Below are 15,537 nucleotides of genomic sequence, written 5' to 3' on the forward strand. Positions count from 1 at the left end.
TTGAATGGTTGGTTTTAAACATCACTCGATGAATCATTCTTTGGATCTGGTAAATACCATAAAGTTACTATTTAAACCATTAATTGATAATTTAGAGATGGGTATATCGGGTTTTTTTGTAATACCCGGAACCGGTTCCGGGTAGGAACCGGGTTCCGGGTATGCATCGGGTCCGGGTAGGAACCGGGTACGAACCGATTTTATTTATAAAATGTGGACCCGTGTCGGAACCTATGGGTTTTTTTGAACCCGGAACCGGTTTTACTATTAGCCGGGTAGGAACCGGAACCGGGTCCAGGTCGGTTCCACCGGGTCGGGTTTGGAACCGGTTATTATGCCCATCTCTAAGAGCATTCACATCCAAGGAATTAAATTATGTGTGTGTTGTTTTTAAAATATAAAGAGTATAAAAAGTGGTTGTGAGTGGAGGAGAGAGAAAATGTTACTGTTCATCTGTATATTTGGGGGGACACTGCTCACCTTCTATAATTTTTAATATATTTTGAAAGTGGTTGTGAGTGGAGGAGAGAGAAAAAGGTAATGATAAAGGTTTAAAAAATGGGTCATGCTATTCACACACGGCCAAAATTATTTTCACACCCCAAAGCGCCCCGCTATGGCCAAAGAGGGGCGCTTTGGTGTAAAGTCAACAGACAAGGTCTGAACCGGTCAGACCTTGTCTGTTGCTTTACATCAAAGCGCCCCGCTATGGCCTAAGTGGGGCGCTTTGGTTTTTTTTTTTTTTTTTTTACATTTTGGGGCAAAGCGCCCCTCTTAGGTCAAAGCGCAGCGCTTAGGGTCTTTTTAAAATTGTTTTTAATTCACAAACGCGTCGATAATAGTCTAAATTTTACGCTTTTTCCATTATACATCATTTTTTAATATATATGGACTATACTGCAAGTTCCGCATCAAATTGGTTACGTGTGATGTCGTATTCCATTATATCGTATCATTTTGATTTGAAAGCACAAGTACTCCTATGAGTAGTTTTATGTGTATCAGCCGCATACCGTACATGTATATGACGTATTTTTTCATTAATTGTAGTATTATGATGTATATTGTCATTTTAGGTCGTACAAGTGCGTATTGAATCTGATTGGGTCGTGTCGGTGACATTCGGTTTTTAACGTGATGTAACGCATATATTGAACAAACACGAACGTACTTTTGGATTGTAAAAGAATTAACGTCATTATTATTAAACACATTTAACTTTACGTTCAGTAGTGGAGAGTATGTAGTTTTCGTATAGAAATTTTTGGGTATATACGTTTCCGACCCCCTAGTTTTATAGAAATTTTAGGTACGGTGACTTCTGCCCCCCAGTTAGAAATCTCAAGCTTCGCCACTAAAAGGTAGAGTAGCTTCAGCATCGACAAAATATTTTCCTGACGATGTCGTCGGGATAGGCCGTCGAAAAAAGTCGACTTGTCAGACAAAATTTCTTGTAGTGTCATTCATGGACCCTCACCTCTACTATCTAGCTATCATCTTACTATATTAGTCAAATATAGCTAGCAGTTATATTTCAAACATATTAATTTATAGCTAGCAGTTATATTTCAAACATATTAATTTTTCGTGTCGGCATTATAGATGAATTTTGTTTTTCAAAAAATGTTAACAAGAACTCATTTAAGCTCCGTCGGTAGTGGGGTCCATGCCATCTTTAACCAATCACACCTTTTTTTTTAAAGTTTACCACTTCACCAAGTGTCTAACCATTGCCAACCCTTTTCAACATAGTTTAAACACTTATGACTGAATGACGTGGCACACTCTCATTGGTTAATTTTGAAGTTTACCACTTTCAAGTGTCTAACCACTCCCTACACCCTAATGTATACTATATTTCATTGTGGCAAGTGGCATTGTGGAGCCCACAAGAACTGCTAAATGTATACTATAGCACGGATGGGACTAGTCAAAGAGTTGGAAAGGGTGGAGCCCACAAGAACTGCTAAATGTATACTATAGCACGGATGGGACTAGTCAAAGAGTTGGAAAGGATTGTGCACGACAGTGAGATGCCTCAACAAATTAAATATTGAGATGGGACTTCACCTTTAGATATATGTGCACAAACAAATTAAATATTGTAAAATTTGGACCAAAAATGTAAAATTTGAACTTAAACGTAGACCAGTCACCAGTAAAAAATACGCCCAAAATGTAAAAAAAAAAAAAAAACCAAAGCGCCGAGCTTAGGCCAAAGCGGGGCGCTTTGATGTAAAGTCAACAGACAAGGACTGAACCTGTCAGACCTTGTCTGTTGACTTTACACCAAAGCGCCCCACTTTGACCATAGCGGGGCGCTTTGGGGTGTTTAAATAGACCAAGGGCGTGTGTGAATAGACCAGGCCTTAAAAAATATTATTTAATTGAAAATGAAAGAGAAAATGTAGTGTTTTTAGTGTAATTTAGGGTGAGAATATGATGGATTGGTTGTGAGTGCTCTAAGTACCATCATGGATGGCCCAAGAAAAAAACCCAGAATGAAGCTATCTTGTCCGTTTATATTTTCTTACAAAGCCCAATCCATTAAGCCCATGACATTAAAAAATATACGCTACCAGCCACCCCTGACCATGACTTGCACGTGGCATACCTTCTTATATTATCAAACCCCAATTCAGCCGTTACTCCTCCGGCAACCCTCAACAATGGCTCTACTCCACCGATTTAACTGCCGTTCTTCTCCGTCACCTCCTCTACTCACCACAAAATCAACCTCTAATTCCACGGTCTTTTCACTCTCCACCCTCCCCCGTCACCGCCGTTTCCACCGGAAATTCCCGTCCTTCAAACTAACTGCAACACTCGCCGCCGAAACGACCGCCGGTTCTGTACCTTCCGGCGGTGGCGGACCGCCGAAGCTTGTGTTGGAGGTTAAGGACCTCACGGCCGTTATCTCTGAATCCGGACAGAAAATTCTTAACGGCGTTAACCTCTCGATCTACGAAGGCGAGGTTGAAATATTAATTTATATATTCATGTGATTGTAATTATAGTGGTTATCATATATGATAAGTTTAGAAATATGTTTTGGTTAGTGAAGTTTGGTAGTTTGTTCATAAAAGTAGTCATAGTTTGACTTTTAGGTACCTAGGGTTTCATTTATTGTTAAAATAAAAATAATATTTGTTAGGTTTCATTTGTTGTTAAAATGAAAATAATATTTGTTCAAGTTGAAATTGAAACCTAACTATGTGATTGACAGAATAATGTGTGTTAAACTGAGAATCACTGTAAAAGAATCCTGCATTTTTCTCTTTTATTAATCATTTAGGTAGGTGACAAACTGACAATCATAGTTGTCAATAGCGCGCTAAGCAGCTTATACGTCATATGTCGCTATGTAGTATATAGCTATAAATATCGCCTTTTTTTCCCTCAACTCCACTGCTCGATACCTCAGGTTTGGTCTTATAACATGTATTTTTCTGTATTTTCCTCATCTCCGCTGCTCGATAACATGTATTTTTCTGTTTCTCTACTTTATCGCTAAACATGAAATAGTGGGCGCTATTTCGTCGCTATCGCTATGTAGCATATAGGTAGTTTGTCACTATTGACCGCTATTCGCTATTGACAACGATGGTGACACTGCCATAATATTTTTCCTGATTGCGTATTCGATTGGGAGAAGCTCTAATGCTCTTTCAATTGTTGTTTTGACTAGATTCATGCGATTATGGGCAAGAATGGTTCTGGGAAGAGTACTTTTGCCAAGGTTAGTTTTTCTGAAATCTTTGGTAGTTGAGAATTAGGTTCAATCAAAGTTGCATAATTTTCTTTTTGGTGATATTTTGATATAATGTTTACTTGTTTGTTGTGTTGATATGCGTATGATTTTGTAGGTTCTTGTTGGTCACAAAGACTATGAAGTTACCGGAGGGTCGGTTGTCTTCAAGGGAGAGAATTTGCTTGAGATGGAACCTGAAGACCGATCACTTGCTGGTCTTTTTCTAAGCTTTCAGTCTCCTGTTGAAATTCCCGGAGTCAGCAATAGTGACTTTCTGCAGATGGCGTACAATGCCAGACGAAGGAAACTTGGTCAACCTGAGCTTGATCCACTTCAGGTTCATTGTTTCTAACTCAGTTATTTTAGTCTTGACAACAGTTTAATTTTTATATGGTCTCTAAACTTGTTCATGAGAACTTGTAAACTGGAACTTATGAATATTTCTGAGCAAAGGAAACTGATAGGCCTCATATTTATCGAGTTTGTTGTCTCAAGATTCGTTTGAACTACAAATGTGTTTTAGTTTTACAGAATTTTTCTACACTGGGTGAGTAAATTTTGGTTGTACTAATAATATGCCATTGCAGTTTTATGGTTACATCATGCCAAAGTTGGAAATGGTCAATATAAAGGCGGACTTTCTGAATAGAAATGTGAATGAAGGATTTAGTGGTGGTGAAAAGAAGCGAAACGAAATTTTACAACTCGCGGTATGCATTCCAAGTTATAAAATTTATGTCTGTAGTTTCTTTACTTTCTTATTTTTGTCGACTTAAATAAGTGCTATTCTGTTTCTCATATTTTTCTGATCAAATTCAAATGATAATGTTGAGGAAACCCTATATTTTTATTTCTGTTATTTGATCGTTTTATTTCTGAAAAGGTGCTTGGGGCAGAATTGGCGATATTGGATGAAATTGATTCTGGATTAGATGTTGACGCCCTAAGAGACGTTTCAAAAGCAGTTAATGCTCTAATGACGTCCACAAACTCTGTTTTGATGATTACTCATTACCGACGACTCTTGGAATTCATCAAGCCCACTTATATCCACATCATGGTAACTTTTCTGTATTATTTGGTGTGTTAGTAAAAATATCAACCCTCACATCCCTCTTAAAAGTTCGGACATAATCATAAAAACTAAAACTAACATAAACGTTCCTACGAAACAATAATCATGCTACACTTTAGAGATAACCACCAATAAAAAGAGAAAACAGAAAATAAGCTTTTAAAATTTAAACTAGAAGATAATCATGTGTCACCCCCATAATTCAAATTGTTGTGACTCCTAATCTTGCCCGTAGGTAACAAAATTGTTTGAACTTTGAAGTATATCATCCTAATTATCTATGCAGTTAAATCGGTGATATATCACCGATGTATCACCGATATATCGGTTATTGGTCCCCATGTAAAATTTCGGTCAGAAATCAGAATGTCGGTACCGACGTTATCGGCGATATTGACCGATATATCACCAATTTTCCCGATATCCTTACTTTTCTTCTTAGTTCTACCATTCGTCTTTCTTCTTATTGCTGCTATTAGTGTTTTAAGTCTTAAATGTTAATTGCTAGTGTTTTAAGTCTTAATGAGTTCCTACTTGCTACTAAATGTTAATTGTTAGTGTTTTAAGTCTTAATGAGTTCCTACTTGCTACAATTGTTAGTGTTTTGCAAGTTGCAAAGGGTTCATTTGTTAATGGTAGGAGAGTATATTGAATTGTTAGTGTTAAATTGCTATATATAAAAATTATGCATGATATTAAAATTACCGATATCCCACCGCGATAACCGATATTTGATTTTTTTTACCACACGAACTGCTTAGCTAAATTATTAGGATTTTGATCAGAACCTTAATTTTTGCTTGCCTGCTTGTAAGCTCACTGTTTGTTTTAAGCCACTAATGGAAGTCATAAAGCCATGCATGGCATGGCTTATCGTCCACCATTAAAGTCTTTGAAACCATGTGTAAACTAAATAACCTACTGACTTGCATGAAGTAACCCATTTGGTGAATCTGTCTAAATAGCCCATGGCTGTTGTACGTTCATGCTTCTTCAGCTCATCTAAAACCTGAGTATAAATCAAGAACAATGGATAAACTACTTTATGATAAACAAATTTAGCTTTTACATTAGTAGTTTCAGCCTCTTGCCATTTTGAAATGCTATAAAGCTCACTTTTTTTTTACAAAGCTCGGGTTTCGGTAAAACTCTTCCTTTCAAGAGCAACTAATTCTTTTGAATTCTTCAGAGTCTCCAACTTTCCCACCAGCGACTCATGCTAAACTTCCATCATTGTTTGTAACACCAGATTTCTCATTACCTTCACTCATTTCATCATCACTATCTTCTTCATCCATTGTCACTATTGTTTGCTTATCTCGTTGCCATCCGAATCTTCAGTTTTAAAAGATTACCACCCTTAACGTCCAGCCCCACAAACTTCCTTTTTAGTTTTAGATAACCACCAGCAAGCTATGTTGTCAAAAGCGCATGAGGCGCGTGCCTTGGCGCAGCGAGGCGGGGCAATAGCGCCTGGTGGTTGCTCAGGCGAGATTTTGGGCTTTTTGTGTAAAAGCGCTGCCCAGGCGAGCACCCAGAGCCAAGCGCAGGCGAGAAAAAGCGTGGCTCAGGCGCAATAAAGAAGATAAAAGAGAAGTGACAAACCTGTGAACTGCAACAATCACTGCCGCCTTTGCTTTTTCTTTTCAAGTTCTTCTATTTTACAAGAGCAGCGCTTTTTCTTGCTGTTCCCCTTTTAGGGTTTTATTATTTAGGTTTCCTTTTCTTATTTTTGGTATATTTGGTTTTCCTTTTACTTTGCTATTGACACATTATACCTACGATTCCTTGCTTAAAACTACTAACATCAATAACATATTGTTTTGCTATAAAGTATTGTTATTAACTTCAAAATTTTGACTTGTTTAGAATTTATTTTCTAATTTTTTAACAACTTTTATTTTTCTTAGATACATATATTAGATTTTATTATATTTGTAAAACAGTATTAATGTAATAACTGTTGATGCTTATTATTAAACTAGCCCTAAATAAGTCTAAAACATGTCTGAAACCCCTAAAAATGGTATTAATATACTATGCGCCTTACTTAAAAAAGCCCTCGCTTTTTAAGCGCCTAGGCTCCGGGCGACCACTATGCGCCTTGAGTGCGCCTTACGCCTTTGACAACATAGCCAGCAAGTGATTCCCTACCCGACTTATCGACATCTTCCATACATTTCACTGAGTCATTTCTAGCTTTTCTCTTGATGAACGCATCAATCGTGCTTGTGTGACAATTCCCACTCCTGAGGGAAAATATTATAGGTCTTTAGGCCACAAAAAGAAAAGACACACACCCATCAAGGCCTGAATTCTCCCAAGCCATTGGCGCCACAATCCAAACCCTATTCTCTCTTTGTTTAGTCAATTGGCAAAGTAAGAGACCTGAATGCACTCCTAACTTCGACATCGTACCAATATGTGCCAGGAGGGTATGTGTGATCTTTTACCACCATCATCATTAACCTTTTTTCATTGCTTCTTTAACGCTCCCAACTGTACGGCCTTCTTAACGGCCATTGGATCTGTGATGGTTGCAAGGTTTATATCTGGTTCCCGTGTCAATTCCATTCGGAAATTTTCTGCTTCTTTCAAGTAGCCATGACTTCAATTTCTGCTAGCTGACTCCAAAATGACATCAGTTTTCTGCTTTGACCTTCAAACCCATCTAAAGATTCGAAAGAGTTTGATCAGTATCTTCATCAAGTACATGTGGGTTAAACCCATAAATAAGACCATCCTTGTTTCATCATCAAGTCGCAACCTTCTGTCTACCTCTTTGACCACGTAATTTCTCCGGTTTGCTTGCAGATTCGTGACGGTGTATTTTTGGGTCTGCTACATCATCTTGACCCACCGAGTTTGTTGGTCTCACTAAAGATCTCCATCCACTATATATCTTTGTGTATCGTCTTCACCAGAAGATCATCCAGGTAACAGCAGTCACCTTCACCTATCTTGCAACCCGCTCCACCTTCTTTCTTGTTCCTTGTGCTCTTTATCGTCCTATATCTCGATCCAGCCTCCAGGATGTATTAATCGGTGGGTAGGCGATTGTATTTTGCTGCTGAACCACCACAACCGGCATCCGTTCTCCGTGACACCTCTCTATATCTCACATCTCCCTTAACACTCGAACCATTGTGGCTCTGATACCACAATGTTGGAGTTACTAGGATCAACAAAACACAAAGGCTTTACAAAAGTAGACGGAAAGAGATTAAAAAAACACAAGATGAAAACTGTCAGAAAGCAAATAACAACTCCACTTCCTTTAAGCTTGGTCAACCAGAAGACCAGCTTTATTCTTGACCCACATCCAGCTTACAATTTTAACTAGCTTCAACATACTGATCATTTATCCTGAACGTGTTTGTAGGATGAAGGGAGAATTTCCATGACTGGCGATATTTCTATAGCTACTCTTCTTGAGAAAAAAGGCTATAAAGCAATGTCCAGCTCATAATTGCTGGCTATAAGGTATTTTGATCCCGAACATGACTCCTCCAAAAAGGGATAAATTATGTTTTCTGTTAGTTGTTATCCTTTGATAATTAATTGTATTCCGTTCAATGAAGAAGTTTTGGCACATTGTTTAGAGATTTTTCGGCATGCAATGATCATTCAAGACGGAAGAAAAAATATTCCATAAGTCTGTGCAGCAGTTGTTGAGACACACGGTATGTTTGTGTTACGCACTTCATCTGTAAGTTGTAACTAGATAATTCTTATATATGCTTGTTACCATTAATGCTTGTTGTAGTATATTGTATGTGATCCAGTTTATATTCCTAATAAGTATCTCAAAGTTAAAATATGGCCTTTTTTGCTACGGTCTCCTCATCAATGTTTTAAAAACCGGTAAATACCGGCCAATTATACCGATATTACCATTTCCAGATGTAAATCCGGTACGAAACACCCCGGTAAATAAGTGAAACGGCATAAGGTTTGTACCGGCGGTAAAATCCGGTATACCGGTTTAAAACGTAATACCGGTATTGGCTCAGGGTTATTTTAGTTTGGGTTGTTACTTATTTTTATTATATATATTACTTATCTAACATAATTTTTATATATTATGATTATTCATAACTAAAAGTTCTCATTTAATATTGTATGAAACGAAAATAGTTAATGTATTTAGCGCTCAAATGTCTTAAACATATCGTACACTTTTATTTAAAAGAGCTTGTTGGAAAATTGAATGATTTTCGATTATCTTTTGACTTATTTTTTATTATCGATTTACTTTTGGATAATCTTTTAATATGTAATCATGCCTTTTTGGATTAACTTTTGAGTTGATGTTGTAATTTATGAAATTATTGAGGTAGCTAGTCAACCCGGTTGAACCGCTCGGTATAACCCGGTTCAACCGGTTAAACCATTTTTTAGCCTAATCCGGTTTGATTTAAAAACCGGTTTTTAAAACATTGCTCCTCATCATTCTATTATTGTTCGTGTATTTCCTAAAATGAGTTTGTTTTGACCAGTCGTATAGGTGGTGTCATGGACGGGTGATGGGCTTGGGTTAATTATTTCCTTTTTGTCCTGTTTTTGAGGTTTGAAATAGCTACTGTATCAAAAAATATGCTTAGTAAGATAAGTGTAATCCAGTTTCTTTCAGATAAAACAATTAGAGATGCTGTACGCATTTGACTAGGCTCATGAACCCTTTGTGGAGCTCATCTTATTCAACTTTGGGATCTCGTTATGAATTGCAATAATAAAAAAAAAAAAAAAACATGCATATTTCATTGAAATGTGAAAAAGCAAAGAACTAACAAGAAAACCATACTTGACCACAAAAACAGTGCATCGGTTTAATTTTTTATTTAATGTTTCTAAACCCAGTGAAATATGTTAAACTTGAAATATAAATTGTATCCTTCATGGCTCCCTTTTTTTTCTTAAAAACTCTTTAGGGGATATCAATATCTACTAGTATGAAGAAAAAAAAACCTTGGTTCAAGTAATCTAGATTTTCACATGTGATTATTAAATTGTGTTAATTAACATGTAAATTGACCATAGAATATTTCGAATATACACACCCCCTATTGTTGATTCATCTAATAATTTTACATGTGTGAATAACCAATCCATCAAAGTCATTCAGTGATCTCCTTAGTAGCATAAATGATATATTGATACGGATCACAAGCCCGACCCATGAGGTCCAAAACGGTATCTGCATGTCTACTGGATTAGAGACGGTTCCAAGTCCACTGCTTTCAGTTTCATTTAATCTTTAGTGTGTGTGTGGTGGAGGCGCCAAGGCCTCTATGTCATTGCTTCACCATCACCAAACCATCGGTAAACCATTACGGGGCACCATCGCCAAATCATTACTAGGCAAAGCTGGGGGCGGCTCCAAGGGGCTTTCTAACAATGCAATGGCGGGCGTGAGAGGAGGGGCCAAAGGGTCTCTCAACCCATCACCATTTTGTGTGGTACTGAATTGTTTTTTCACCCCATACTTGTATATACATACCATAACCCTCTTTAGTTAAGGTTGGTCTCACATCTGGTTCTAGCTGATTTCAACCGTAACAATAACATGTTCTAGATAGAAGTGTACAAAGGTAGGGCGAGCGCAGAGAATTTGAAACCACGCCAAGGTCGTACTAGCCCTTTAAAGCAACACGACTCGTTAATGAACTGTCGTCTTTTATCCGCAGTAAATATGGAACGAGATTACCTGATCTAAAAGCAAGAAAAATTGTGTTTGTTTATCTACATGAAACTTCTTGTTGTCGCAAGATCCTTAAAAATAAAAACTCTGAAATCAATTATTATAAGAGTGAATTGCAAGTTTTGTCCTTTATTTTTATATCAACTTTCAGGCGGTATCCTTTGTCTTTATAATTGATAACTTTTGTACTTAATATTTCAAAAAGTTGCACGTTATGTCATTTACCCCTAACTTAGTTTATTTTTTCAGTTAAATATGGTCATGTGATTTGCACATGAGGGCAAATCAGTCATTTCACCAACCCTTTCCATTTCCCCCCAATTTATACCTACCCAAACCCTAGTTCACCGGTTTATCCCCCAAATCAGCTCTAGCCACTCGCCAAACACCTGAACCGGCAAAACCCGACCGCTATGTTCATCAACCCTTTCCATCCCCCACCCCCCCCCCCCCCCAAAAAAAAAAAAAAAATATCACCAGTATATCTCCCTACGGTCGCACGTCACCACCGCTCTGTTCAGACTCATCACTTGAAGGTGCTTGAATGCATGATATCGTAAAAGTTGTCTTATGTATATCAGCGGGATATATTTTTATATGGAAAATGTCCAGATTTTAACTGATTTTTGAAAATAAAATGAGTCCCGCATAGTTCACTAATAACTCTTGAACTAGTGGAATTTGGAACCTATCTGGTATTGTGACTTTGTTAACTTAAAAAAAAAAAAAATCTTGTATTGTGACTTTGTTCAAGGCACTATACCCTACACCTGTACACCACTTGCTATGTTTCATTACATTGATATGGTGACTTTGTCCAATAACTTGTTAGTCATCTTTTTATCACATCTTTTTTGCATAGAGGATACCTGTAGGGTGTCAAAATTACATGATTTGCTCCCTATTGTAAAGGAATTTTGTGATTAAAGTTCGAAGGGCATTGGGACACAGCAGGGTAGGAGTATAATGTAGAATGAATATCAGGAGGTACCACTCTATTAGAGATCATAGGATATGCCTGCAACTCTGCAAGTTGGTTATGTGATATACCTGCAATTGAATGACACATACACACTTTAGAGAGAGATCAGTACATAAGAATTTTCTAATTACCTTCAAGTGACGAGTTTGTGGTAGAGAGATAGATGGAGTAGAGAGAGAAGGGTGTTTGTTTAGAGAGAGAAAGCGATGAGTTGATATACAATAATTACATTTTTTTTCTTTAATAGGGTAAAAGACACTTATACCCTCATGTGCCTTAATTTAACAGATAAAATTATCTGAGTTAGGGTCAAAGGACATACTCTGCAAGATTTTGAAATAATAAGTATAAAACTCCTCAATTTTAAAGACAAGAGTCAAGAGATACCGCCTGAAACTTGATAACAAAAATTTTCAATTCACTCGTATTATAATAAACATTGTAGCGAAGGGAAATAATCAAATGAACAACTCGAGTGAAGCCTAAAAATACGCGTTAAGTGGCAAATAAACAAAGGATTTATTCTTTCTTGTTTTTCGGATTTGTTTTCTTTCATTTTCGTTGACCTGGAACACATGATTCAAAGTCAACAATAGAAAAATAATGTCAACTTGTATCAGTGCATACGTCACCATAATGAAAAGTTTACACCTTAAATACTGAATTGGTTCCTATACAAATTCAATTAGTGAAACAATCCGAGTTGCATGCAAAACGACATGATATTCAATCATGATGAAGTATAATGGAAATTATAAATTTGATTTCGGACAATTGAATCTGTCAAATACACACGGTCTTCCAAGCCATCTGTAGTCGTAGCTTATATAGTGTCACCATCCCTCATAGTGCCCTATGGTGTCCCGGAACACCGCCCCGCCCGGCGTTTTGGGGGGGGGGGGGGTGGAAGGATGGAGCATGGCGTAATATTCATAGCGCCGTCATCCCTCATAGTGCCCTATGGTGTCCCGGAACACTGCCCCGCCCGGCGTTATGGGGGGGGGGGGTGGAGCATGGCGTAATATTCATTGCGCCGTGAACTTTTGTTTCCCTCTCTCACACATATATACATATATATATATATATATATATCTATAATTTCTCTCACAGACACACACACACATATATATATACATATATGTTATATAGGGAGCCTCTAGAATGAAAACCACCCCGAGTTGTAAGAACCGCGAGAACCACACCATCCGGGTCGCCGTTTACCATGATTTTTTTTTACAACTAGATGTGTAAATTATAAACACATCCGTAAAAAAAAAATTTTAAACGCCCCCCCCCCCCCCCGAGGGGGTAGTTTTTTACACCACAAGTTTGGTGAAAAAAAAAAGAAAAAAAAAAATAAAAACACCAAACTTGTGGTGTAAAAAACTACCCCCTCGGGGGGGGGGGGGGGGGGCGTTTAAATTTTTTTTTTTACGGATGTGTTTATAATTTACACATCTAGTTGTAAAAAAAAATCGTGGTAAACGGCGACCCGGATGGTGTGATTCTCGCAGTTCTTACAACTCGGGGTGGTTTTCATTCTAGCAGCCCCCTATATATAACCCCCTTTTCACTACAAACTCAAATTATATAACTCCCTTTTCTTACGTATTTCGTCACCTGTCACATAACCCCCTTTATAACGTCTTACCGCTCTAATATACAAGTATCCTACTATGCCTTTTCTCCAAAATTGTATTAATCAAATTCACAATAATAAACAATATACATTGCAAATCTCACATTATCCAAAATTTTAAAAAACATTAGTTATAAAGAAAAAATCTTAGTTTGGCGCCCACTTAAGCAGTTAAGCATTTTATTAAAGTGAATTGCAAGGGTTGTCCTTTATCTTTATACCTATTTGCAGGCGCTGTCCTTTATGTTTAAAATTGACGAGTTTTGTCCTTTATGTTTTCAAATCATACACATTTTGTCCTTTAGCCCTAACCCAGTTAGTTTTTTCTATTAAATCTGGTCATGTGCAATGCACATAAGGGTAAAATTGTCTTTTCACCCTATTCTTTAAAAATACATAAAAAAATTATTATCCTCTCTCACTAAACCTTCCTCATCTCTCTAACCAGATCTAACTTCCCGAACCACCATCATTTACCCCTAAATCCACACTCTTCCTTAAAGAGACAAGAACAGAGATAGACATACCCACCACCACCCTCTTCCTCCGCTTTTCTCTTACTCTTGAACCTTGTTTCTCTCTTTAAAAACATCTGTCACAATTCCACCTTTTTCCTCTCAAATCTTTGCCATGTTCCCATGAATCTAAACCCTCAAGAAATCAAAAAAAAAAAAAAAAAACTAGATTAAACTTATAAATCTTATCAAGAATCCACTCAGATCTATTTGGGATCTCTCTTTCATTATTGTTCTCAGTAAGGTATATAGTATATACACATTCTGTTTATATTCTTTCTTGAATATATATGTGTAAGTTTATTATTCTTTAAAGATTCATGCATTCTTGTGATTCTAGGGTTTTCTTCTTTATTATTATTTTAAAAAGATTTTTTTTTTCTAGTGGGTTGATTTAGTTAGCTGAAATTTAGTATTTTTCTGATGTTTTGTGTGTTTTTAATTTAGGGTTTTGATTTACTTTTTGATTACGGGCTAGAAGCACTCAGATCGAACCCGGAGTGGAACCAAGTGTTTGCTTTTTCTCGAGATAGGATCCAGTCGACGATGCTCGAGGTTGCTGTGAAGGATAAAGATCTTATGAAAGACGATTTCATGGGTTGGGTGTCGTTTGATCTGGTTAGAGAGATGAGGAAGGTTTAGTGAGAGATGAGGAAGGTTTAGTGAGAGAAAGGATAATATTTTTTTCTTTTTTATGTATTTTTAAAGAATAGGGTGAAAAGACAATGTGCGTTGCACATGACCAGATTTGACAGAAAAAACTAACTGGGTTAGGGCTAAAGGACAAAACGTGTATGATTTGAAAACATAAAGGACAAAACTCGTCAATTTTAAACATAAAGGACAACGCCTGCAAATAGGTATAAAGATAAAGGACAATCCTTGCAATTCACTCCATTTTATTATACATATATAACACGGCAACGATATCATAGAATGAATGATTTATAATTTTCACTACCATATTTCTGTTTTGATAAGCGAGAAACACGAGAGTCTTCGATAATGTTCCTTTGATTCTTTCCGGGTCTTGAAGATTGTAGACGAGATCAAAGATGTTGGGATTGAACCCTACCAGAGGAACAGATAATGTAAAGCCAAAACCTGGTCACAACAGTGGATTCAAAATAAGCAGAAATTTACACTAAGCTCTCCCCTTGACAGTGGTTATCTATCTGCTGATACACTCTAAACACTGCTCAGAAGAACAACTGATGAACCAAACACTGGTGGAACAACTAAAGACTGCTAGAAGAAAAACACTGAGCTCTATCTACTGCTGTCTCTCAAGTACTGCTGAAGATCCAAGCACTGATCATTCAAAGACTGATCACCTTTTGAAGAAAGCACTGATGAATCAAGTAATCAGTGCTTAGGCTACAACAGTGGAACGTGAACAGTGTTAGACTTGTTTTGTATTGTATTATCTATCAGTTGTTAGACATCAGTAGTTTTGTATAATATCAGTGTTTATAGGTTGTTAGGCTGTTAGAAGTCACTATCATGATGACGTCAGCTGAAGTACATCAGTAGTTTGGTTTGCTTATAAATATAACAGTATTCTGTACTGTTATATTTTGATTCGTTTTGAGTGAGTTCTTCTCCTCAATTCAATCATTTCATCTTGTGCAACCAACTCTGAAGTATCAGGCTGAGGGGGAGTTTTAGTCTGTAAGCTTCCTTACCACTGCCTTCATCTCTCACTTTCATCAAAGTACTGTCCTTCACTTTCACCAGGGGTTGTCACATGGGCAGTACATAGTGCTCAGACCTTTTGTAACGGCTGCCACGTCAGCATTCACTTTCTTCTCTATAAAATCCCCCACTCACCACCAAAACAGGGTTTTACTGTCGAATTGAATTCTTCAAAAATT

General features: G+C 37.1%; 1 protein-coding gene and 1 long non-coding RNA gene across 5 annotated transcripts; both read left to right on the forward strand.

Moving 5' to 3' along the window:
• The first annotated feature begins 2,593 nt into the window (after nucleotides 1-2,593).
• Nucleotides 2,594-8,646, forward strand: LOC110872667 (ABC transporter I family member 6, chloroplastic). 4 transcript variants are annotated; one of them, XM_022121516.2, is made up of 7 exons: nucleotides 2,594-2,975; nucleotides 3,689-3,739; nucleotides 3,867-4,088; nucleotides 4,339-4,461; nucleotides 4,635-4,811; nucleotides 8,209-8,309; nucleotides 8,408-8,646. In XM_022121516.2, the coding sequence occupies exons 1-6, from the start codon at nucleotides 2,595-2,597 to the stop codon at nucleotides 8,293-8,295; spliced, it is 1,041 nt and encodes a 346-aa protein (XP_021977208.2). In that variant the 5' UTR covers nucleotide 2,594; the 3' UTR covers nucleotides 8,296-8,309; nucleotides 8,408-8,646. The 4 variants fall into 4 exon arrangements, with proteins under 4 accessions (XP_021977208.2, XP_021977209.2, XP_021977210.2 ...); XM_022121517.2 differs by having other exon boundaries at nucleotides 8,411-8,646; XM_022121518.2 differs by having other exon boundaries at nucleotides 8,429-8,646.
• Nucleotides 8,647-13,570: 4,924 nt separating this feature from the next.
• LOC110871042 lies at nucleotides 13,571-14,458 on the forward strand. Its single transcript, XR_002553440.2, has 2 exons — nucleotides 13,571-13,907; nucleotides 14,111-14,458. It is a non-coding gene; the product is annotated as an uncharacterized LOC110871042 (long non-coding RNA).
• The last annotated feature ends 1,079 nt before the right edge of the window (nucleotides 14,459-15,537 follow it).

The sequence above is a fragment of the Helianthus annuus genome, chromosome 8 (assembly GCF_002127325.2).
Source record: "Helianthus annuus cultivar XRQ/B chromosome 8, HanXRQr2.0-SUNRISE, whole genome shotgun sequence".
In the NCBI taxonomy this organism is placed as follows: Eukaryota; Viridiplantae; Streptophyta; class Magnoliopsida; order Asterales; family Asteraceae; genus Helianthus; species Helianthus annuus.

What these genes read in the sequence shown, in the direction of transcription:
- LOC110872667 (XM_022121516.2), top strand. Translation starts at nt 2,595, where the DNA reads ATGACTTGCACGTGGCATACCTTCTTATATTATCAAACCCCAATTCAG. An exon ending in GGAAGAGTACTTTTGCCAAG is followed by an intron (nt 3,740 to 3,866) that starts GTTAGTTTTTCT and finishes ATGATTTTGTAG; the next exon opens with GTTCTTGTTGGTCACAAAGA. An exon ending in CTGAGCTTGATCCACTTCAG is followed by an intron (nt 4,089 to 4,338) that starts GTTCATTGTTTC and finishes ATGCCATTGCAG; the next exon opens with TTTTATGGTTACATCATGCC.